Genomic DNA, 25,092 nt, shown 5'->3' on the forward strand with positions numbered 1-25,092 from the left:
TTCGGCTCAGGTCATGATCTCGGGGTCCCCGGATCGAGTCCCGCGTCGGGCTCTCTGCTCAGCGGGGAGCCTGCTTCCTTCTCTCTCTCTCTCTCTCTCTCTGCCTGCCTCTCTGCCTACTTGTGATCTCTGTCAAATAAATAAATAAAATCTTTCCGTTTAAAAGATATACAGAAGCAGGAAGAACAAAATTCTTAAAACAGCATGTTTCCATTAACCCTCATTCAACATTTACTGAGTTTGTTAATTCCTGTTCAATTTTCCCCTTTTGGTTGTGTTAGGTCTGTTATTAAACAAAACGAGACTGAGACAAAGTGAAAGTTATTTAAAGTTTTATTTTATGAAAAGTATTAAAAGTTAGACTGATCCGGTCAGGGGAATGAGACTGAAACGAAGTGAAAGTTATGCAAAGCTCTATTCTGTGCTAAGCATTTGAAGTTGGACTGACCAGCCAGGGCCGCCTCCAAAGAGGGACCACCCCCAGCTTACAAGCTCAAGAATTGACTGACTGACCGGTCAGGGCCCCTCTGAAGAGAGCGACCCCTCCCAGCCTCACAGACTAACTTTTATAGAGCAAAAGCCTGGTCACACATAGGTGGCCAGTGAGATTGTAACATACACAGAAAGTTGCATAGTCATGTTAGGCCACATGCAGGTGGCCAATTGAATTATAATGGGTCCTATAGTTGCCGTTTGAACTAGCCTATCACTCTAGAACTGGCGCCCAAAAGGTGGAGTTTACATTCTTTGGTGGTTAAGGAGACAGTATGTGTTTTACTGATTGGATGTCTCCACCTGGCCTGATTCATCCTCGTATTCTGCACTCTGTTATCATGAACTGGCCCACCTGGCCTTGTATTCTGGGCTCTGTTATTAGGAACTGGCTGACCACATTCTGCTGGTTTCCCAGACTTGCTTTTAAGTAAGTTTCTTGGCGGGGGGCAGCAGGGTCAGTTTAAGTTTTACTGCACAAACAACAAAATGGTTTTTAACCAAGATGGAGTCGCTCTGGCTAAATAAGCCCTTACAGTTGCTGTTGTTTCATACACACACACATAAGCACCTACTACTAAAAGTATGGACACTGGGGTGCTTGGGTGGCTCAGTCAGTTAAGTGTCTAATTTCAGCTTGGACATGACCTCAGGGTACTGGGATTGAGCCCTGTGACAGGATTCCCACTCATCGGGGAGTCTGCTTCACCCTCTCTCTCTGCATCCCCCCCGCCACGTATGCTCTCAAATAAAATCTCTAAAATAAATAAATAAAAATATGGACATTATCCTATCTTTATAATAACTAAGAAAATAACCAATGCTTTAAATATTTAATCCATATTCAAATTTCCCCTGGTGACTCATAAATGCCTTCTTAAATTTGGTTTGTTCGAATCACGATCCGAAGTTCCAGGTTTCACATTTAGAAATTTTCGGTTCCATTGCTTCTTGGCCTTTTGTAAGAACAAGTATAGAAATTTTCAGTTCCAACTGGCCTTGTTTTTTTTGTTTTGTTTTTTTTTTTTGTTTTGTTTTGTTTCTGGATACTATTTATTGAAATGACTAGGTCATTCTCCTGGATAATTTCCACGTAATTGTATTGTTTCCTCATAGTGTCATTTAGCTTATTCCCGTGTTTGCGATCAACTACAAGATAGCTGCAAAAGTTTGCTGAATTCAGATCCAAATTTTTCAGCAAGAACAATTTGTAAGTGATGCAATGTTTTTCAAAAAACATCAAATAGGGGCCCTGGGTGGCTCAGTGGGTTCAGCCTCTGCCTTTGGCTCAGGTCATGATCTCAGGGTTCCAGGATGGAGACCCGCATTGGGCTCTCTGCTCAGCAGGGAGCCTGCTTTCCCCCCACCTCTCTGCCAAGTAGATAAAATACATATATTTTTTTAAAAAATCAAGTGTATACATAATGTCTAGCTGTCTGCTCTAGTGATGTTATGACTGGTCAGTGGGTTAGGGTGATGACAGTCCAGCAGCCCAATTATACAGGCTGGAACCAGCTCCATAAGGTGACCCCGAAAACGTCTTAAGCATGGAAAGGAAACAAAGGTATTACCTGCAAGAATGTAATTGTCTTTTAGAAGACTCACAAGAATCCAGATAAAATCTTGAGGGTTATTTTTAAATTTTTTTAAAGATTATGTAAATTAGGGAGATTGAGAACTAAGGTATTATCTGCAAAAACGTAACTATCTTGCGGCGCCTGGGTGCTTCAGTCGGTTAAGCATCTGCCTTGGCCTCAGGTCATGGTCCCAGTGTCCTGGGATCAAGTCCCTCATTGGTGGGGTGGTCCCTGCTGAGCAGGGAGCCTGCTTCCCCCTCTCCCTGCTTGTATTCCCTCTATCAAAAAAATTAAATCTTCAAAAAAACCCCAAAAGAACATAATTGTCTTTTAGACAATTCACAGGTACCCAGGTAAAATGATGTTATTTTTGTTTTACAGATTATTTGAGAGCGATTAAGAGAGCTAGTGGGAGGTGTTGTAAAGGGGGAGCAGGGAGCCTGATAAATTCCAGGACCCTGAGATCATGACCTGAGCCCAAGGCAGACACTTAACCTACTGGGCCACCCAGCCTCCTGAGGGTTATTTATAGCAGCATTATTATGAAATGTGTATGTAATGTGTATCAGTATGTGGGCAACAAAAAAAATTAACAATGTTTAAGAAATGAAAATTTTACCTACGTTTATTGCAGCATCATTTACAGTAGCCAAGATAGGAAAGCAACCTAGTTGTCCATCAATAAAGGTGTGGCATATATACTACACACAGTGGAATTATTCTGCAATTAAAGAATATGAGATCTTGCCATTTGCAACAACACAGATGGACCTAAAGAATATTATTCCACTTTTATGTGGAATCTAAAAAACACACACATGAATGACGGTGGGGGAAAAAGGGGCAGAAATAGACTCAATGCAGAGAATTGAGCAACAGGGGCAGGGAGATGGGCAAAATGGGTGAAGGGAGGGGAGATACAGGTTTCCAGTTATGGAATGAGTAAGTCACAGGAATAAAAGGTACAGCACAGAGAATTTGTCAATGATATTGGAATAGTGCTGTATGGTGACAGATGACAGCTACACCTGTGATAACACAGCGTAACAGAGACTTATCGAATCACTATGCTGTGTCCCTTAAACTAATGTTAACATTGTTCATCAACACTGTATATTCATCAATGTATATTCAATAGCAACACTGTGTATTTAGTCAAGTTTTATAACTGCATCAAATATTAGATAGAAAAAAATTATTAAATAGCTAGAAATTAAAGTACATACATATTGTGAAGAAAATCAAATATTCAGGGGACGGAATTAAGGAATACCTTTATAAATGCAGGACACCATAGGTATGCATGACAACACACAATGTAGCAAAGATGCCAATTAAAATTATGGCTTCAGGGGCCCCTGGGTGGCTCAGTGGGTTAGGCCCCTGCCTTCCGCTCAGGTCATGATCTCAGAGTCCTGGGATCGAGCCCCGCATCGGGCTCTCTGCTCAGCAGGGAGCCTGCTTCCTCCCCTCTCTCTGCCTGCCTCTCTGCCTTCTTGTAATCTCTGTCACATAAATAAATAAAATCTTAAAAAAAAAAATTATGGCTTCAGGGTGATCCCAATACAATCCTCAGATGTTATTTTATTTTATTTTTAAAGATTTTATTTATTTGTCAGAGAGAGAGAGGGAGAGCGAGCGAGCACAGGCAGACAGAATGGCAGGCAGAGGCAGAGGGAGGAGCAGGCTCCCTGCCGAGCAAGGAGCCCGATGTGGGACTCGATCCCAGGACGCTGGGATCATGACCTGAGCCGAAGGCAGCTGCTTAACCAACTGAGCCACCCAGGCGTCCCCTCAGATGTTATTTTAATGGCATTAAGATTAAGCTGAAGAACAAAACACCAAGAAGAATCAAGACATTCCAGAAAGAAGGAACAAAACAAACATTTTACCTGACATCAACATAGTAATTATTAAATAAGGTCTTAGTAATTATGAAACTGTTGTACTGGTGCAGGGATAGGCTAACAGACTCACAAAACAGAAGAGAGAATCCAGACACAGAGTAAAACACATGGAAACTGGCTGAGGGATAAACCTCCCATGCAGATCAGTGAGAATTTTTCAATAAATGGTTTGGGGACAACTGGTTATCCAGATGCACACTGGACTCCATTTAGTGCTATACATAAAATTCAGTTCATTTAAATACAGAAACCTAAACTATAAAAACATTTAAAAGCCAACACAGGAGAGACTCTAGTATCCACTTGTGGAAATGACTCATAAAGGCTCCAAGTGTCATAAAACAAAGGAAAAGACAGATTTTAAAACTGCAATACTATACACACAATACACAAGTTTTTTTAAATAAATCATTTGTATTTAACATGAAAAATTATTCACAAACTGTCAACCATGGCTCAACAAAAAAACAAAGAGTGAGGTTTTTGTTGTTAAATATACAATCTTGTAGTAGAAAGGTTATTGAAATGTTAGACATCAGAGAAGTTTGTAAAATGTTGGGAATGTTTTAAACAGACTGGAGATTAACGTTGATCAAAAGCAACTAAAAATGGTTGGCAAGTCAATATAAATGAGACTTTTTTTTTTTTAAGATTTTATTTGACAGACAGAGATCACAAGTAGGCAGAGAGGCAGGCAGAGAGAGAGGAGAAAGCAGGCTCCCTGCTGAGCAGAGAGCCCGACGCGGGGCTCGATCCCAGGACCCTGGGATCACGACCCGAGCCAAAAGCAGAGGCTGTAACCCACTGAGCCACCCAGGCGCCCCAATATAAATGAGACTTCTTTATAGCAAAAGCAAACCATTGGCAAAAGGTTAAAAGCAATTTCAACTATGGAAAATACTAGCAACAAAGTTCACTCCCTTATATATGTATGATGTATACAAACATTATGGAAGTCCATTTGTGTTTATGTATTGTATGTGTACATACAGGTTAGGTGAGCATACAGATTACATACGTACAATAATAGATAAACAGATCTGACATAAATATTGAAGTATCACTACAGGGAGTAATTGAAACAAAAATAAACTTGAAGCTACTCGTATGCGTATTTACTTGCTGGCATCAAGTTTATTCGGCTCCTGGAACACACTTTTGAGGGATGGCAGTAGAAGTAGCCATTGAGACCAGAAATAGGTAACAAGTCACACACACCCTCCCCACCCCCCACCTCTCACCACCCCCCACGAGCCAGAGAGGAACCTTTATCAGAGAATCCCGAGTCCTGGTATGGCACAGAAGACGACAGTAATCCAATTAATGGTCTGAGTTTCACCCCCCCAGCCATCCTTCAAGTCTGGCATTAACGGCTGGAGGCAGAGCCCATCCACTTCTCTCCCAACCAGTACCAGCAACTGCACCTGGTCGAAGCCAAACAGCACATGGATTTGGGCACCCAGATGGGCCCCCCCAATCTGCAGGCTGCCTTGGAGGTCTCCTTTTACTCGTTCTTTCACCTTTGGTATTGAGGTCTTTTTAGGAAGTCCTTGGACTTGTTCTGTACATATGTCAGTCTTCTCTGCAACAACTAGGACGTTCTGCAGCTTGGAGATCTTTTCACCCTGAGCCCAGATGCTCATCCATAGTTCCCCAGACACCTTCTCCCGCATTTCTCCGTGCTCCAAAGTGACACTGGTGAGGAATCGCAGGGCCAATGAATGCTCCTCTCAAGGACCACAGAGAAGTCAACCTTGGGGAACCAGATGGGAACTTGAGATATGCTGTCCCAGGAGCCCAACATCCTTTCCCAGGTATTGGGTGTTGCAGGGAGGCAGAGTCGGCTGCCTGTATCTGTCTTTCATTAACCGATGCAATGACACTATGTTTCAGATGCTATCAGCTCTAGTATCAGGACCTCGAAGCCCAGGCAGTACAAGGACCACACATCACAGAAAAGCTCCAGGGTGCCATTACATGTACCTTTTAAAAATGCAGTATACTACAATGAACTATACCATATCAGATGGGCAAAGATAACCCTCACATACCATTACTGGAATAACATTTCTAAAAGATTTTATCAATCAGAGAGAGAAGTCACACGCAGGGGGGAGAAGCAGACTCCCCATAGAGCAGGGAGCCAGATTCCGGGCTCAATCCCAAAACTCTGGGATCACAACCTGACCTAAAGGCAGTCTCAACCAAGTGAGCCACCCAGGTGCACCAGAGTACCATGGTAATTCTGCTGAGGGTCAGGGGTTGGCAACTAGAAATATGTTATCAAAAAGGTTCAATATACAGCAGTAAACCAATTATTAAGAAAATTCATAAAAATGCAAGTAGGTGCAGTTTCCAGTAAGGTTTCTAGTTATTTCACCCATAGTTATGAAGAAACATTTATCAGTTTAACATGGAATGTCTGACATGAAGGACAGACTGAATAACCAGGAGGAATCTGGAGGAGTAAACATAGGAAGCAAAGAACAGTCAAAAATACTAGCTATAAAATTCTTTTTTTTTTAAAGATTTTATTTATTTGACAGAGATCACAAGTAGGCAGAGAGGCAGGAGGGGGCGGTGGGGAGAGAGAAAGAGAGGAGGAAGCAGCACCCTGCTGAGCAGAGAGCCCAATGCAGGGCTCGATCCCAGGACCCTGAGATCATGACCTGAGCCAAAGGCAGAGGTTTAACCCAGTGAGCCACCCAGGCGCCCCTAGCTATAAATTCTTAAACAAGTATACTAAGAAAGGTTGCTACACCGACTATGTTCCAATAAGGGCAAGTAGGCCAGTGTATACAGAAAGGAGAGATTCTCTAACAGGAAAATCTGATGAAGTTACTCTCTCCCTCAAAGTCTCTAAGGACCCATTTATTTCACAGACTAAAATCCTAACATGGCCTATTTGACCCTACAAGGGCTGGTGGTTCTCCCCTCTCCACAACTCACCTCTCTGACCTCACAAACTCCCCCTGCACTCACTCCACTCCCAGGCTTCTGAGCTGTCCCTGGTGTGCCAATCCCTTCCCTGTAACATTTGCTGAGCCCTTCTCCCTGCTACCACTGCTATTCCCTAATCTGAATTTCTGCTGTGTTCTCTAAAATGCCTGCCTGACCACCCAAGTTCAGGCAGCTAACCACCACCCCGCCCCTGCATGCACATGTGTGCACGCGCGCGCACACACACACTCTCAGTACTTTTATCCCCTGGTCACCGATTTACTCTTCCCTGTACCCATAGCGCTTTCTTAGCTTCTAAGTTGCTGAATCAATTTCTTATACTTATTTGATTGTTCCCCTGAGGGAGATTTTGGGAAAAGACTGACACTTAAACTGGTGGACTTTAAGGAGATTGTCCTCTTGTGTGGGAGAGCCTCAATCAATCTACTGAAAACACAAACAAAACAGAAGTCTGACCTATCACAAGCCAAGACGGAGTTCTACTGGGAGATGACCTTCACACTTGAACTGCAGCAGTCAGTTTCCCTGGATCCCTAGGTAGCTGGTTTTAAAACCTGCCATGCCTGTCTTCACAGATTTCTCGGTCTCCACTACCGTTTGAGCCAACCACTTAAGATAAACCCTTCTTTAAAAATGTACATCTTATTGGTTGTTTCTCTTAAGAATCCTGACAGAGTATCTCACCACTCAGCAAAATAAATGGATAAAAACTCAGAACACTAAGAGTAAAAAAGGTCTTTAAAACATGCTAAGTGGGGCGCCTGGGTGGCTCAGTTAAGTGTCTGCCTTCCGCTTAGGTCATGATCCCAGGGTCCTGTGATTGAGCCCCACATCAGGGCTCCCTGCTCAGCAGGAAATATGCTTCTCCCTCTCCCACTGCTTCTGCTCCCTGTTTCTGTCAAATTAAAAAAAAAAAAAATCTTAAAAATTAAAATTAAAAAATTAGTAAAACATCCGAAAAAAATGGTACTCAAATATCAACTAGTAGACCAGATTTAGAAAGAATAGTATCTTTTGAAGATTAGGTAGTATGACTTCCAATGTAGCCATGCATATTTGGCTTAACGGTCACCTCAGCAGAGGTCGAGTAAAGTGAAACATGCAAAATCCCCCCAATTTTAAAGTATCCGGGGTAGGATGACACTCCAAATGAAAAGATAAAACAAGCAGGAAGACGTGGGATTAAACCAATAATGAACTTAAGAACACAGGACAATTCTCAAGACAGTGGATAGTATACAGACAGCTATATATATAGGTAGCTCATTCAGATTGGAATGTGAGACCAAGAACCACGTTCACCAGGAAAAAACTGTTCAGATTATACACATACATTTATATGTATAAATGTGTGTAGGGAGGGGCATCTGGGTAGCTCAATGAATTAAGCCTCTGCTTTTCGGCTCAGATCATGATCTCAGGGTCCCCACATTGGACTCTGCTCAGCAGGCAGCCTGCTTCCCCCTTTCGCTGCCTGCCCCTCTGCCTCTTTGTAATCTCTGTGAAATAATTTTTTTTTTAAAAAGTGTGTAGGGAAAGGGCCTTTAAAAGGCCAAAATCGTTAAGTACCTATTCAGTCAACTGTGTCAACTAATAGACATATACAGTGAAGAAGAGGAAAATGGTATCAAGAATTATGGAAAGAAACCAAAGAATCCACTGAAGGTAGGTATGTATTAAGGGTGTTTATCTGTTAAGATAACTTAAACTTACACAATTGTAAAGGAATGACTATCATTAAAAGGCAACTTACATACAATTTCAACAGAAAATATTTTCTTGAATTTGATAAGTAATTTAATTCTCAAATACTCTAAGAACTTCAAAGCACTTGGCCATTGATATCCAAAACATCTATAAAATTGGCATTACTACCATGTTTTTATAGTTGATGAAAATGGGAGAAAAATCTATTCTGGTTTTCAACAGTAAACCGTTAAGAGTCCAGAATTACTGAGACTAAATTTACTGGCTAAGTTACCCCGAGACATTGAAATGACAGTGTTTCCCAGGTACTTCATCGTTCATCATCTGTTACTGAAGAGATTTTAAGAGGTTCAGAATCTACTCCAATATAGAAATAGGGACACACAGCTTCTATAAGAGAATCATTAAAATTATAGAGAAGAGATCTATCACTCATATTGTAAAAGGAAACTTCACCCAACTCGCAGTCCAGAAAAATGCCGATTTTACTGGGTCTTACTACAGGCAGAAGTTGGGTTCTCTTACCACCCAGTATAACATAAATGCTTTCAATGTATCGCCCAATTGCCCAGAATCCACCCTCAACTACTGGCCAAGTCCTCCAATTCCTGGGAAAACGGTCTCGACACACCCCCAAGGTCCATTTAGGTTTGTTTCCCACTTCTACCTCCCAGTAATGCCGGCCAGAATTAAAGCTCCTCGAACCGAGGACAGCAGGGCAAAGATAAAATCTCCTCGGGTTATAACAAAGGTGTTTTTTTTTGTTTCCATATCGCACACTTTTTCTATCCTCAGACACAATAAGCTGAGGGTGTGCTGTTTCAAGATCAAGCATCACATCTGCTCTAAATGGCTTGATAATTCTGTCCAAGCCAGAATACTGTGGAGGAAGACTAAATCCGTATTTCTTTAACTGGAATACGAAGAGCTCAGGATACGTTAGGTTTTGATACCTGTTGTAGATACCCTTAACATGGGTCAGTAATTCCAATTCTGACTGCACACACCTGCACTCTACCTCCTTGAGCAGATGTTTTAATGTGGAAACGTGACCTGAAAATGTTCTCTGGTTCTCATTTAGTTTTGTTAAAATGTCCCTCTCTTCATCGTCCATCTGCCTAAGAAGAGCCTCTCGCTGATTCTGTAGAAACTGTCTGATTTGCTCAAATTCGAAAATGATTTCTTCTCTCCTGTCCTCGACCTTCTTTTTCAGGTCCACTCTTTTGCTGGTTTGAAGACTTAACACTTTTTCAACTCGTTCCACATTGTCCCTCAAGGGCTCAATGCTATATTCTAGAATTTTCCTGTGAAAGGTGGCAGCTTTCTTAATGGGGTAAATATAGTGTTTCTGGTGTTGAACAGAGAAACTGCACTGTGTACATAGAACCTCCAGGTCCTTCCCACAAAAGAGGGTCAGAAACTGATTGTGCTTCTCACACATAGAATACTCCTGCCTTTTCCTCTTGCTCCTTCGGACCTGCAGTCTTTTAGCAATTTCAGTCAGATTACTGAGCTGGCGATTGCTCCTGAAGCTTTTGTTATGAAAGCAAAAACGACAGACAGGACAGGGGAAGGTATCATCTAGATCCTTCCACATCATGTTGATGCAGGAGCGACAGAAGTTGTGCCCACAGTTTATAGTCACTGGGTCTTTCAAGTAATCCAAACAGATGGGGCATCTAGACTCCTCTTGGAGGTGCACCAGGCCTGTCACAAATTCCATGGAGCCGACAACAAAAGTGGGGGATAAGAATGCTCCCCTTGGCAAGGCCTGCCTTAAGCTCAAGACCCAGTGAGCAGATATCCTCCCCCAGGCCTCACAGACTTAGGTTTCACTGGCCCAGCACGCCTCCCAGAGGGCAGCCACTGAAGTCTTGCCCCTTAGCTTGAGGGCAAAGATTCCTGCCTGCAGCTCTCTCACAGAGGAAACCTCCTACATTTAAGATTAATGACTTCCTTCTTCAGGCAAGTAGCAACAGGTCCAAGGAAGCAATCACCCCTGTGGATGAGAAAGTTTTTAATTTTCAAAAATCTCCTAGACTTGTTATCATAGTAATTAATTGAGGCAAGAATCATCAGTAACTGTAAAAACTGTTCAGTGAAGTTTCCTGCATAGTAGTATGTTCACAAAATCTCAAAGTATCAGTCTAACGATTGTATTTTATTTACAGAGAGGAAAAATATGTGCCTCTACAATGCAGAGATCTGAAGAATTCCTCATGACCAAGAAAGGACAAACTGATGGCCTGCAATGAGGAAACATCAGAGTATTTCTGCCCCACCCCCAAAAAGAAAGAAATTTACCTGTATTTAATGACAAGGAAACAATCACTAAAATCTAAACCACGGGCAAATCGATGGTCTTTAACTCTATGCAATGGCACTGGGAAAAAAAAAAATGGGAGAATTTCTGCATTAAGAGACTAAAGAAACTACTAAGAGAAATTTGTAATCTTAGGTATCTAGAGTCTAGACAGCAAATAAATTGCTCTTAAGTGGACAGCATGGGGGTGCCTTGGTGGCTCAGTCATTAAAGCCTTTGCTCAGGTCATGATCTCAGTGTCCTGGGATCCAGTCCCACATGGGTTCCTTGCTCAGCAGGGAGTCTGCTTCTGCCTCTCCTTCTGCCCCTCCCCTGCATGTGAACTCACTCTGTCAATGAAATAATCTTCTTTTTAATTAAAAAACTGATAGCACAGAATGGCAAAAATTTTAATATGCACTATTAAATAGTAACACCAAAATTACACTTCCCAGATTTGATAACTGCATCACAGCTACAGAAAATATCTTACATTTAGGAAATGTGTGCTAAGTATTTACAGAGGAAGGGGTCATGATCTTTGAATATTACTCTGAAATATTAACTTGAAAAAAAACAAAATATAGGGGCGCCTGGGTGGCTCAGCTGGGCTGGTTAAGCGGCTGCCTTCGGCTCAGGTCATGATCCTGGAGTCCCGGAATCGAGTCCTGCATCGGGCTCTCTGCTTCGCAGGGAGCCTGCTGCTCCCTCTGACCCTCCCTCTTCTCATACTGTCTCTCTCTCAAATAAATAAATAAAATCTTTAAAAAAAATGTACATACTTGCCTGGTTTTGATGCAGTATCATTAAGAAACATGGGAATCTGGATGACAAAAAGAATACGGAGGAGACCTCTCCGTAGTCTTTCTAAACTCCTGTGAATTATTCCAAAGTATTTAAGTTTTTAAAAAATCACCTTCAGGCTCATCTAAGTGTTTAGATCAAAGGGAGAGGTGTAGTTCATTTTGTAGAGCACTGGGACACACAATTTATTGCTTATGTTCCCTGCTCTTTCTACTCACTGTCTTTATCATTTGGGCAGGCTGCCACCCTTTAAGACATTCGGACCTAATATGGCAGCTTAACCTCGTCCAAGCTGCAATCAGGTCTCAAGAGAATTACGGTGCCACCCCTCGACCCAGTCAGCCTACTTCCGTCATTCTTGCTCCCTTGCATCCATTTGCCATCCCAAGTTATACAAACTTTCTTCAAATACACAACTCATAACATCTCTTTCTAGAGCTTAAAATCCTGTAATTTCTTTCTTTTTTGAGATTTGAGAGAGCAAGGAAACCTGAGTGGGGGGAGCGGCAGAGGGATAGGGAGAGGCCAGCCCCCAGAGCAGGGAATCTGACCTAGGACTCAATCCCAGGCCCCTGGGATCGTGACCTGAGCCAAAGGCAAATGCTTAACGGACTATGCCATCCAGGCACCCCCAAATGCTCCAGTTTCTAAAGGTACTTTAGATCCTCAACATCGTGTACAAAACCCTATGCCACTTCCATTTGAGTTAAACATTTGGATGAGCCTTAAAGTAATTTCTCTAAAACTTTAATACTTTGAAATAACAGAATTCGCAGGAATTTCGATAGTATAGAGAGGTCCCTTATATGTTATTCAGATTCCCATTTCTTAACACATTCAAAACTGACCATACTTGTCACTCTGAGCTTGACTTCTATCATTCTTCTTGATTCACTGCAGTTGACAATTGTTTTGGTTGAACATGCTGAGGTAACTGCATAAGCATTCTACCCAGGTATCTTTGTGTACCTCTGCCTTTTTCCTTCTGATCTTCTCAAATGTTACCTCCTCAGGGAAATGGTTTCTACTCACCTCATCTAACACATACCTTGAATCCAAGTAAGTTGCCAGATCTTCGGGCCACTGTCATCCACACATGCGTGGGGACAGCAGGGTTCATGTCCTGTGTGTATAAATGGCAGGAATGGGCTGGTAAAAGGTGTGTTTTCAACACAGCCTGACCCACATAGCTCCTGGAGAGAGCCCAGAAGTCTCTGGTGGGTCAAACACTGTGCTAAGTGCCTTCCACAGTCACTGACTCTCCTCAATTAAACCCTCCAAAGTTTGTCAATTAATGCTGGGAGAGGCGCTCTCACACAGGCCTTGAATATCAGTGCATGGTCTCTTGGGTATGCCAAGAATGCAGGGCCTTCATGGCTCTTCACTGAGGCCACTTCTCTTTCCCTGAAAGAGGAGGTAAAGTCTTCTTGGTGGACCAGGAACAGGCTTGCTATAAAAGTGGGTCCGCCAATGGGGCACCTGGGTGGCTCAGTTAGTTAAGCAACTGTCTTTGGCTTGGGAGCCCTATACCGGGTTCCCTTGCTCAGTGAGGAGTCTGCTTCTCCCTCTCCCTGCCACTCTCCTTGCCTGTGTACTCTCAATCTGTTAAGTAAATAAAATCTTTAAAAACTAACTCAAAAGAGTTTTTTGGCGTGACAAGTCCATGGTGTACACAACATTCAGTATGAGAGACTTGGGAGATACGTGGAACTGATGCCAACCTGATGCTTATGTTATGGACGGTGCCAGTAGTCACTGAGTCCTGTCTCTGAGCCAGGAGTTTGTGTCATCTGGCAGCAACCATGAAATATCAACAGGCTAAGCTTCAAGTAGGGTGAAATCTTTAGCCTTGACTGTGGGGGACTTAAAATTTTTAATTACAGCTGTGAAACGAACTTATTTATGAGAACTGAGAATACGCTTATCCAAAGTCATAAAACTGCCTGCTATTAACTACTAGCATACTAAACCATTAAGCACACTAATTTTCTTGCACACTACTTTTCTTGGTACTCAGGAGTAAGAAATCCTATTTGGTCTTTGGCCTAGGTTCCTGACTAGGGCTCTTAACACCGTTAAACTCACCCTCTAGTGGTAAGAGTGCATTTTACACGCTAATGAGATAAGTGACGGCTGAGCACTCCTAGGTAGCTTTAGAATGGAGGTGGGTCACCAGAAGGACCCAGGCAAGATTGGAGGGTTGCAGACTATCAGCCCTACTCTGTATCCTCCTAGGGAGAGGCCCCGGAGATGGAGGCTATCACCGATGGCCAGTTGATTTAATCAACCCTGTAAATGCAGTGAGAGTTGGGTAAAAACCCCTAATGGTGAGGTTTAGAGAACTCGGCAAACATATCCAAGTGCACTGGGGATGGCGTGCAATACCTGCCCAGAACAGCAGCTCAGTAAGTGGTATTGTGCAGAGAAGAGGGACTGTAAGAGGCCTAAGACTGCCATCCTTAGAAAGCCGGGCTTGCAAGGTTGGCCCTTGACTCCAGTCTCAGAGCTTGGATTTTATGAGGGGTCCCACAATTCCCTGGTAACAATGGCTCACCAAGTCTAAAACACTGGTACAACTAATGTGGTTTATGCTAGCTGCCAGCATTCTTTCTGATAATCTAGAAATTTGATATAGCCTAAGCAGAGAGTGACCTCATGATCTGTTCCCAAAGGAAAAGCACCTTGGGCGCCTGGGTGGCTCAGTGGGTTAAAGCCTCTGCCTTGGGCTCAGGTCATGATCCCAGGGTCCTGGGAGTCGAGCCCCACACTGCAGGCTCCCTGCTGAGCAGAGAGCCCTTCTCCATCTCTCTCTGCCTCTCTGCATCTCTGCCTACTTGTGATCTGTCAAATAAATGAATAAAAATCTTTAAAAAAAAAAAAAGCACCTTGGACAATAAAAGCTTCTAACAGAGCTTCCCTGGTGGACATTTCACATGTATTAATCATAATGTGTTGCTGAAAGAATTAAATGGGTCCTACGGGACTGGGAAAGAACTGGGAAACTGGAAAAGAACTGTTGAATGTTTGCCACTGTTTCCTCCAGACTTGAATCTCATGCACTTTTCCTTTTGATTTTGTTTTGAGTCCATTCACTATAATCAATCACAGCTGTGAGTACAATTTATGCTGAACTCTGAGTCCTTATAGCAGTATCTGAATGTAAGGTAGTCTTGGCAACCCACAGACACAAGTATTATTAGAAAATCTTGTAAAGCTTCTAGAAATCCAGCCCAACTATCTCAATATTGTATCATGTAATATATTACATTATAGCACTATTTTAGTCTATAAGCCACTATCTATGTCTTACCCCTCTCATGAGTGAAAAAAAGATATTACTCATGGTAGTTTGGCAGAGAAAGTGCATAGATTCTAATTTTTTTTTTAAGATTTTATTTATTCGAGAGAGAGACAATGAAAGAGCATGAGAGGCGAGGTCAGAGGGAGAAGCGGACTCCCCCATGGAGCTGGAAGCCCGATGTGGGGCCCGATCCTGGCACTCCAGGACCCTGACCCGAGCCAAAGACAGTTGCCCAACCAATTGAGCCACCCAGGCGCCCGCATAGATTCTAATTTTGAAAAAAGAATATGGTATTATTACATTAAACTTTTTTTTTTTTTAAGGGACACCTGGGTGGCTCAATAGATTAAATGGTCTGCCTTTGACTCAGGTGATGATCCCAGGGTCCTTGGATCGGATGGTCAGGCTCCCTGCTCAGGAGGAGGCTGCTTCTCTGCCCCTCCCCTGGTTAGTGCGCAGTCTTTCAAAATAAATTTCTTAAAGAATTTTTTTGAAGTTTTTTTTTTTATCATTTATTTATTTGACAGAGAGAGAGAGAACACAAGTAAAAGGATTGAGAGGGAGAAGCAGGCTTCCCACTGAACAGGGGTCCCAATATGGGGCTCGATCCCAGGACCCCATGATGATGACCTGAGCTGAAGGCAGACATAACCAAGCCACCCAGGCGCCCCTACATTAAACATTTTTATAACATTTTTATTACATTGCGATTGGAGAGTAGCATGATACACTATCCCAAAATATGTCTCTCTGGCATAAAGATGATTTTCAGCTTATTTATTCTGAGAAACAGCAAACACAGAAGCTCAGAGAAGGGGCAATTTACAATGCAAGGGGCCCGCGCCTGGAAGAGAACTAGTATAGACAACTTTTTCATCTGGGAGACTAAATCCTTGTCAGGGCAAACTTTGTTCACCGTGTTTTCTCTTTTCACTGTCCTGTGAACTACCTTCCTCCCCTATTTCCGTATCTTCTTTCCTTAGTTCAGGATGAACTACCTCACTGCCTTTTTGAGTTTCATCTTTGTAAGTCTCCCTTATATACAGATTTGAGTACATAATTTTGTTTCTCCTGTTCCTCTTTTATTACAGATGAGGGTTTCAGCCAAGAACCTAGAGGGATTGGGGGGGTAATTATTTTTCCTCTCCCACACAATAAAAAAGAAATACAAATAATGATAATGTGTCTTCTAATTCTTCTGATTTTCCAATCTAACTTTTTATGAGTAACACTGTCACAAGGATCCCTAACCTTTGTTTACAATTCCGTATTTTGGGGAACCTGGCTGGCTCAGTTTGAAGAGTGAGGGATGCCTGATCTCAGGGTTGTCGAGTTCAAGGCCCATGCTGGATATAAAGATTACATACATAAGCTTAAAAAAAAAGTTATGTTCTGTATTTTATGGATACTTTTGGGTTGGGTAAATATGAGAGGGAAGTTTTAAGGGTATTGCCTAAGGTTTATAGCTAAACAAATAGGAATGGAATTTCTTGAAATCAGAAAAAACAGCTATATGGCTTTAAAGTATTTCATTTATTTTTTAAAAGATTCATTCAGGGGCACCTGGGTGGCTCAGTGGGTTAAGCCTCTGCCTTAGCCTCCGGTCACGATCTCAGGGTCCTGGGATCGAGCCCTACATTGGGCTCTGCTTAGCAGGGAGCCTGCTTCCCCGCCCCACGTCTCTGTCTGCCTCTCTGCCTACTTGTGATCTGTCAAATAAATAAATCTTTAAAAAAAATAAATAAATAAAAGATTCATTCATTCGAGAGTGTGTGCATGAGAGGGGGCAGAGACAGACTCCTTAAGCAGATTTCCCCACTAAACTCAGTGCCCAACTGGGGACTGAGTCCTAGGACCCCAGTTATCACAACCCGAGCTGAAACCAAGAGTCCGCCACTCAACTGACTGAGCTACCCACATGCCCCTAAATAGAGTATTTAATTAAAATAAAAAGGAGGTGGGTGGTGTTGCTACCCATATCCAGGTTCCTAGTGGGTCCTTCCTTTCCCACATACTTACGTCCTCTAACTCACCACCCCAGACTCAAGCCATGAAATTAAATAAGCAACTTTCGGGGCCATTTTCCCAGTCCAATTTACAAACAGCCTACTATTTTGACTATCTCTTCTCTATTCAGTTAGTTTCATAACTCCACAGCAAAACTTTTTCATTACTGTAAGAATAAGACTTTGAGGCCACCAACATCTGGTCCCTACTTTTATTTCCTGACTCCACGTATTTTTCCATCGTAGCACAGATCATACTTGTGGTTTTACCTTTATTTTTTGTTAACTTTTGGTTAATAACATGGGAATGTATAACTCGTGGTCTGAATTCTTTATTTTTCCTCAAAGTTGTGTTACCTATTTTATTCTTGTGGCTGCTGAAAATTACTGGCTAGTATGAACTCCGAAGTATCAGGCTAATATACAAACTTGTAGATTTCCACGTTTCAAGACTGGACTCCAGGGACCTGACTTCATGGTATTAAAGCCTCACCTCATGGGCGGGTGGGGGGGGGGAGGGGGGGGTGAGATAACTGCCTACCTGCAAGGCCTATAAATCAGAAATACAGGATGACTGACTTCACCAGGCAGGTGCCAGTACTGGAAATTGGAAGATCCTACCTTAACACACCAACAATCCTCCTTTGGAGGTCACGTGGCCACTTTGCAATCTAGCATTCCAGTAAACATCTCTCCACTTCAGGCAGTCACACCACCTCCATTATGACTAGATCCATCAGTGCTCAGGCCAGGGACCCTATACTTTAAAAAAAAAAAAAAAAAAAAAAAGATGATGATTTATGAGTTTGAGAAAGGGTACACGTGGATGTACGCTCCCGAGACAGTGCCAGCAAGCATAAGCAGGGGAGGTGAGGTAGAGGGAGAACCTGACTGCCCACTGAGCAGGGAGCCTGATGCGGCACTCGACCCCAAGACCCTGGGATCTTGACCTGAGCCAAAGGCAGACGCTTAACTGACTGAGCCACCCAGGCATCCCTTTACTTCTTTTTAAAAAAAAAAAAAAATTTTTAGGGGCGCCTGGGTGCCTCAGTGGGTTGAGGCCTCTGTCTTCAGCTCAGGTCATGATCCCAGGGTCCAGGGATGGAGTCCAGCATCAGGCTCTCTGCTCAGCCGGGAGCCTGCTTCCCCTCCCTTCTCTCTGCCTGCCTCTCTACCTACTTGTGATCTCTGTCAAACAAATAAAATATTTTAAAAATAAAAAAATAAAAGAATTTTTAGCTGGGACTCCTGCGTTACTCAGTCAGTTAAGCGTCTGCCTTTGGCTCAGGTCATGATCCCAGCGTCCTGGGGTCGAGCTCCACGTCAGGTTCCCTGCTCAGCTTGGAGCCTGCTTCTGCCTCTGCCTGCCGGTCCCCTTCCTTGTGCTAAGAAATAAATAAAATATTTAAAGATAAATAAAAGGCTTTTTGGCGGAGAGGGAATCTTGTGTTTCTCTCAGAGACAGAGTCTGAGGAGACCCAGTCGCACACAAACCTGGACCCTGAAATCAGGAGGCCAGAAGATACTCAGGCATCCTCTGCTCAGCTGCCTAGCCCTTTCTGAGGCCCTCCCAGCTTACCTGGAGTATGCTGCTCAGTTACTCAAGCGAAAGACTGTGCCCTAAGTTGACAGGCTACGGCCTGCTACGAACCCCAACCGGCTACTGAGGGCGTGAGTTCGTTCGTCAGAGGCGCACATTTGTTCTGTGCTGCGATTGGCCGTGCCCCTCCCCCACAAGTGGGCCTGTGTGGGACCTGCGCATGCTCAGTGACCCCGTAGTGGGAAGCAGGGGAAGAGACCCTGAGGCTAACGGGGGTTGTAAGGCTCAGTGATCAAGGTCATTTAGTCCCGATGTAACTTGGGTTATTAATATTTTTATTCCTGTGAGAAACTGGAGAGCCAAAGTAAGGCCAAACCATACTGCAGGCTAGTTTTTTAAATCTTCAACATCCCATCCTCCTTGCAGACCGTGAAGGAGTGAGCTTGGCACCACTACCATTTCACCTGGTGTAGGATTACAGGTTGTTGAAGGTGAGGGGGTGGTTAGCCTTGAAAGGACAATCCTGTTTGGATCAATTTGCATCTCAGTGAATGTTTGGGTGGGTCTGTCCCACTCTATAGATTACGCCCCACCAACTGAGGCTCACCCAGGTCTCTCCTTGAAGTGTCTTTTAAGGTGAGTCATTTGGCCAACTTGAGGATAAAATCTTCAAGGGTGAACAATCAGTAATTAAGATGCCTCTTAACTCTTATAACTAAGAGGCTAATATTTGCAGAAGAAATCAAAAAATTAATGTATCACTTTTTAATTGAAATTATAGGGCTGGATTCTCAGGAGAATAATCTACTGTTATGAGGTCATCATTCAGACGACCCAAATAAATTTCTCATACATATTTGGTCTTTGCCCATGGTTTCCGGCTCACACCCCCCAAAACCTTTGTAATTTCATGGCTGCTAAGAGTAATGGGAGCATCTTTTTGTAATAATTTTCCTGTCCTCAGTTCCTTCACTGTAGGAAGGTCAAATAGGTGTTTTGTTATAACAAGCCCCTTTCAACCACCGCAGCCCCCTTTAGGGGATTTGGGGGACATGGCTGCCAAGAGAAATAACCAAGAATGGAAGATTGGAACTTCTGGTCCCACCCTGATTTCCAGAGAGGGGAGAGAGACTACTTGAGGGTGAAATGAGTCTCCGATGACCAATGATTTAATCAGCCATGTTTAAGTAATGAAACCTCCGTAAAAAAAACAAAAAAGGGGCTCCTGGCTGGCTCAGTCAGTTAAGCATCTGCCTTTGTCTCAGGTCATGATCCCAGGGTCCTGGGATCAAGCCCTGTGTCAGGCTCCCTGCGCAGCGAGGAGCCTGCTTCTCTCCCCCACCCCCCATTCCCTCATTTGTGCTTTCTTGTTTGTGTTGTCTCTCAGGTGTGTGCTCTTTCTCTTTCAAATAAATTTAAAAAAAAAACTTTTTAAAAAGAAGGAGGAGATGGGGGAGAGGGAGTGGGAGGAGCAAAAAAGGAGGGGAGTTGGAGAGCTTCCAGATTGGTGAAGTAGAGTTCCTTTGTGCCACCATGCTGGGCCCCAGACTCCATAAGGACAGGAACGCTTTGGAGTCTTGTCCTGTGTTTTGCTTCATTTGGCTGTTGATTCATATCTTTCAGTATCCTTTAAATATAATCCATTGAGTAAATGGAAGGTATTTTTAGCTAACAAATTGAAGGAAACATAATGGGAAAATAATAATGGAGAGGAAAGGACAGCCTACAGGCTTTCCAAAAAACATTCATTACATTTATATTTCCCATGTAGACATTTACCCAAGTTTGCAACACATTTTAAAATAGAATGAACTATATGTGAGGACATGGACAATCTCTCAGATAAAATATTCAAAGAAAAATTTACAGAACATACGGAATACTCCCATTTCTTAAATACATACACACATTCATTCAATACATACTCTCATATGCACAGGTTATTTGGAAGGTGTGCACAAGAAGCTGCTCCCAGTACTGTCCAGATTCTAGGGAAGTGACGAGTGCACACAAAGTCACTATGGAAAACTTTTCACTCATGAATTGTTTTCATGACATTCAGAAGACCTTTTTTTAAATTTCAAGATTTAACTTATTTGACAGAGAGAGACACAGCAGGCAGGGGGAGTGGAAGAGGGAGAAGCAGACTTCCTGCAGAGCAGGGAACCCGAGGCAGGGCTCAACCCGAACCCAAGGCAGACACTTAATGACTGAGCCACCCAGGCACCCCTCAGAAGACTATTTTAATTTTTTTTTAAAGATGTATTTATAGGAGAGAAAGAGCAAGCATGAGAGGCTTTAGAGGGAGAGAAAGAATCTGAAGCAGATTCCTTGCTGAGCACAGAGCTGCCCTGGGACTCAATGTCACAACCCTGAGATCACAACATGAGCCAAAGCCAACAGTGGGATGATAAACCAACTGTACCCTCCTGGTGCCTCCACCCCACCATTTTATTTTTAAAGAAGTTTCAAAGTGGTATTTTGGGGTGCAGGCATTTTTGTTCCTAATTAAAGGAAAATCTTTCACTCTATTGCCTGCTCTCTTCAGGAGGTCTAATATGCTTGTTTTTTTCCCTCACTCTTTGTGATGCTAATAGTATGCTGGTCATTGCCCAGACCCACTAATAAATTTGGGGTTGCAAAATGGTAATCGTCTTCTACCTTTATTTTATTTGTATTTTAAGATGTATTTATTGGGGCACCTGAGTGGTTTAGTCATTTAAGTGTCTGACTCTTGATTTTGGCTCAGGTCATGATCTCTGGGTCATGGGATGGAGTCCCACATTAAGATCTCTCCTCAGCAAGGGAGTCTCCTTCCCCCTCTCCCTCTCTCCCCCTGCTCATGCTCTCAGTCTCATGCTTTCTCTATCTCATACAAATAAATAAAATATTTTTTTAAGATTTTATTTTATTTATTATTTATTTGATGGAGAGAGAGATCACAAGTAGGCAGAGAGGCAGGCAGAGAGAGAGAGAGAGAGAGAGAGAGAAGCAGGCTCCCCGCTGAGCAAAGAGCCTGATGCGGGGCTCGATCCCAGGACACTGAGATCATGACCTGAGCCGAAGGCAGCAGCTTAATCCACTGAGCCACCCAGGTGCCCCTAAATAAAATATTTTTAAAAACATGTATTTATTTTAGAGAGAGAGAGCACGAGCAGGGGAGGGGCAAAGCAGGAGAGGGAGAAAGAGAATCTTAAGCAGACTCTGCACTGAGTTGAGCCCGACTCGGGGTTGGATGACCCTGAGATCATACAACCCAAGCCAAAACCAAGAGTCGGATGCTCAACCATCTGGGCTACCCGGATGTCCCCCTTCTATCTTAATTTAAATATTAGTGGAATATATCTTTGGTAGCAACTTGTCTTATTATTTGACCAACATGAAGTGCTGTTCACGTCAAAAAGGAAGAATAAATTCTTCACTGGGCATCTTTTTATCTTATTTTTAAGATTTTATGTATTTATTTGATAGAGAGATGGAGAACACAAGTAGGCAGAACAGCAGGCAGAGGGAGAGGGGGAAGCAGACTCCCCACCAAGCAGGGAGCCCAATCTGGGTCTCGATCCCAGACCCTGAGATCATGACCTGAGCTGAAGGCAGAGGCTTAACCCACTGAGCCACCCAGGTGCCCCACTGGGCATCTTTTTAAAAGGGGAATATTGGGGCACTTGGGTGGCTCAGTGGGTTAAGCCTCTGCCTTCGGCTTGGGTCATGATCCCTAGGTCCTGGGATGGAACCCTGCATGGGGTTCCCTGCTCAGCAGGGAGCCTGCTTCTCCCTCTCCCTCTGCCACTCCTCCTGCCTGTGCTCTTGCTCTCTCTCGCTCTCCCTCTCTGTGTGTCAATTAAATAATTAAAATCTTTAAAAAATAAAATTAAAATAAAAGGAGAATATCTTGGGCTGGCGCACTTGGGTGGCACAGTCAGCTGAGTGATTGACTCTTCGTTTCAGCTCAGGTCTCCGTCTCAGGGTTGTAAGATTAAGCCCTGAGTAGGGCTCTGCACTCAACCCAGAGTCTGTTGAAATTTCTCTCTTCCTCGTCTCTGACCCAACCCCCCCCCAACCTCAGCGTTCTCTTTCTCTCTCTCTTTCAAATAAGTAAATCTTTTTTTAAAAGTGGGAGGGGGATATCTTGTCCCTAGGAACAACATAGCACTAGTAATTTGGGTTCTTTTCTGACTGAGAAGACTCTATAGTGACCTTCAATTCATCTGGGCCAGTGAATATAGGAAGTTCAGTAATTACGTGGAGATCTGTGGCTCTTCTTGGAAGATTCCTCTGGAAATAAAGGAAAAGAGACTGAGCCAAACTTAAGGGACTGTAGCCTCCTATGTACTGATTTCTAAAAGGAGAAAACTGAGGATTCACCAGCTTCTCATTTTTCCTTAGCCCCTAGAGAATCAGCACTCCCTCTCCCGACCTTTTAGAAATGTTTTCCAGTGTTACTGAGAAATAATTGACACACATCACTGTGTACGTTTAAGGCATACAGCATGATGGATGCTTTGATTCATATAGATTGTGAAATCAATCCCTTCTTAATACAGAAACCTCAGAAAGAAATCCTTCCTGTATAATGGCTCCAAGCTGAGGCCAGCTGCCCCATCTGCCTGAATTACCCTCTAGAGAGACCCAGTGACCCTCCACTGCAGGTACAATTTCTGTGGCTCCTGCTTTCTCCAGTGCTGGGAAGATCTAGATGACATTTTCCCCTGTTCTAGCTGCCTCCACCAACTCCCCTGACAGGGACTTAAAGAAGAACGCCAGTTTTGTCTCCTGAATGGCACTGTAAGCCTCTTCCCACCATGAGGAACAGAAGGAAGACAGGAAAAGAAACTTGTAAGCAGAAAGTTAGGGGTCCCTGGACAAAGAAATAAAGAGACATAGTTCTCCTGACTTAAGAAGACATTTTAGGCCTCCAGCCATTTTATGATCTAGGCCTGACTGGCTCTAGCACCCTTTTTGCAGAATTTCTTACGAGGCACTGGGATTACAAAAAAAAATGCAAAAACCTCAGTAGTTAAGGATTTGAAGGGAACAGAGAAAATGCAAAAATGACCAGTCTCTACCAGGTCAGGAAATAGCCTAAACATTATCAGACACAATAAGCTATGATAAAATTTCCAGTGCAGTTTCAAAAGTAAAGATTTACCTAATACACTTTCGTGAGTCATTTCTGCAGGATTTAAACCCCTTTGAACACTCAAATTCCAGACTAACTGGAGTGGAGAACTGATGACGATGACCCTTGCTGGCCCTTGTGTACAAGGACCTGGCCTCTGTCAGTTTAGGATGACTTTTGCCCCAATTTTACACTGAACTCTCCTTTGCCAGCCCCCCCCTTTTTTTTTTTTTAAAGATTTTATTTATTTATTTGACAGAGAGAGATTACAAGTAGGCAGAGAGGCAGGTTGAGAGAGAAGGAGGAGGAAGCAGGCTCCCTGCTGAGCAGAGAGCCCGATGCGGGCCTCGATCCCAGGACCCTGAGATCATGACCTGAGCCGAAGGCAGTGGCTTAACCCACTGAGCCACCCAGGCGCCCCTTTGCCAACCCTTTTCATGAATACGCATGCACCCCTAGTTTAAAACTTCCTTAATCTTGTTGTTGAGGGAGACACTGCTTCTGGAAATGTCCCTGGTGCTCTCTTTCACTTGGTGCAAGGAAAACCTTTTCTTTTCCTATTCTTTGGCTTGTTAGTGTCTTTGGGCCCAACACCCACCAAGAGGCAAACCCAGTTTCCGCTAACAAAACCCCTGTGTGAGAAGCACAGATTCTGGCCCATTCTGTAAGAAGGACCTGGAACTATTTATTGTTTCCCCAGGGCGGGGTCTCCTCTAACCTCTAGGATCACCCCGTGAGGCCCATTGAGCAAATTGCAGCTGGTCCCAAAAGGCAGTTCAGAGGATACAGCAAGTCTCTCAAGAAGCAGGTGGGAAATGCTGAGGGTGTTAGATCGAAGCCTCAAAATTACTTGAATTAAGGTGGAAGGGGAAAAAGTAGAGGGGGGAATTGCACTCTGAATATGGAGAACTTCAGCATTTACTGGAAGAGGAACAGGATCCTCTTTTATAAAATTTATTTTTGATGGAAAAGAAGGATTTTGAACAAAAACAAATTGAAGGGGTGCCTGGGTGGCTCAGTGGGTTAAAGCTTCTGCCTTGCGGCTCAGGTCATGATCCTGGGGTCCTGGGATGGAGCCCCACATCCAGCTCTCTGCTCAACGGGGAGCCTGCTTCCTCCTCTCTCTCTGCCTGCCTCTCTGCCTACTTGTGATCTCTCTGTGAAATAAACAAATAAAATCTTTAAAACAAACAAACAAACAAATTGAAAACCAAGGGCATATTTCAGATCATATTTCTATCCAAAAAAAAAACTGCTATGTGAGATAGCAAAGAAGTGTATACAGGCAGACTTAGATTTACTGATAAGTATTGAATATATGCATAACAGATATAAAAACCTAAAAAGCCCCTAAAGCTCCTAAAAAAAGGAGT

The 25,092-nt window shown here is 43.3% G+C and overlaps 1 protein-coding gene across 7 annotated transcripts; it reads right to left on the reverse strand.

Annotated features, from left to right (window-relative positions):
* Nucleotides 1-5,208: 5,208 nt before the first annotated feature.
* Nucleotides 5,209-18,733, reverse strand: LOC122889551 (tripartite motif-containing protein 60-like). 7 transcript variants are annotated; one of them, XR_006380942.1, is made up of 5 exons: nt 18,637-18,733; nt 17,679-17,819; nt 12,799-12,873; nt 10,949-11,027; nt 5,209-5,729 (listed from the first exon to the last, which is right to left on the reverse strand). XR_006380942.1 is itself a non-coding variant. In XM_044224793.1 (5 exons), exon 5 carries the CDS (start codon nt 10,365-10,367, stop codon nt 8,955-8,957), a length of 1,413 nt encoding a protein of 470 aa, XP_044080728.1. In that variant the 5' UTR covers nt 10,368-10,643; nt 10,949-11,027; nt 12,799-12,873; nt 17,679-17,814; nt 18,637-18,733; the 3' UTR covers nt 8,565-8,954. The 7 variants fall into 7 exon arrangements, 4 of the variants coding, with proteins under 4 accessions (XP_044080728.1, XP_044080726.1, XP_044080727.1 ...); XM_044224793.1 differs by lacking the exon at nt 5,209-5,729 and adding an exon at nt 8,565-10,643 and having other exon boundaries at nt 17,679-17,814; XM_044224791.1 differs by lacking the exon at nt 5,209-5,729 and adding an exon at nt 8,565-10,643.
* Between the last annotated feature and the right edge of the window lie 6,359 nt (nt 18,734-25,092).

This window comes from Neovison vison, chromosome 11, assembly GCF_020171115.1.
Source record: "Neovison vison isolate M4711 chromosome 11, ASM_NN_V1, whole genome shotgun sequence".
In the NCBI taxonomy this organism is placed as follows: domain Eukaryota; kingdom Metazoa; phylum Chordata; class Mammalia; order Carnivora; family Mustelidae; genus Neogale; species Neogale vison.

What these genes read in the sequence shown, in the direction of transcription:
- LOC122889551 (XM_044224793.1), bottom strand. Translation starts at nt 10,367, where the DNA reads ATGGAATTTGTGACAGGCCTGGTGCACCTCCAAGAGGAGTCTAGATGC.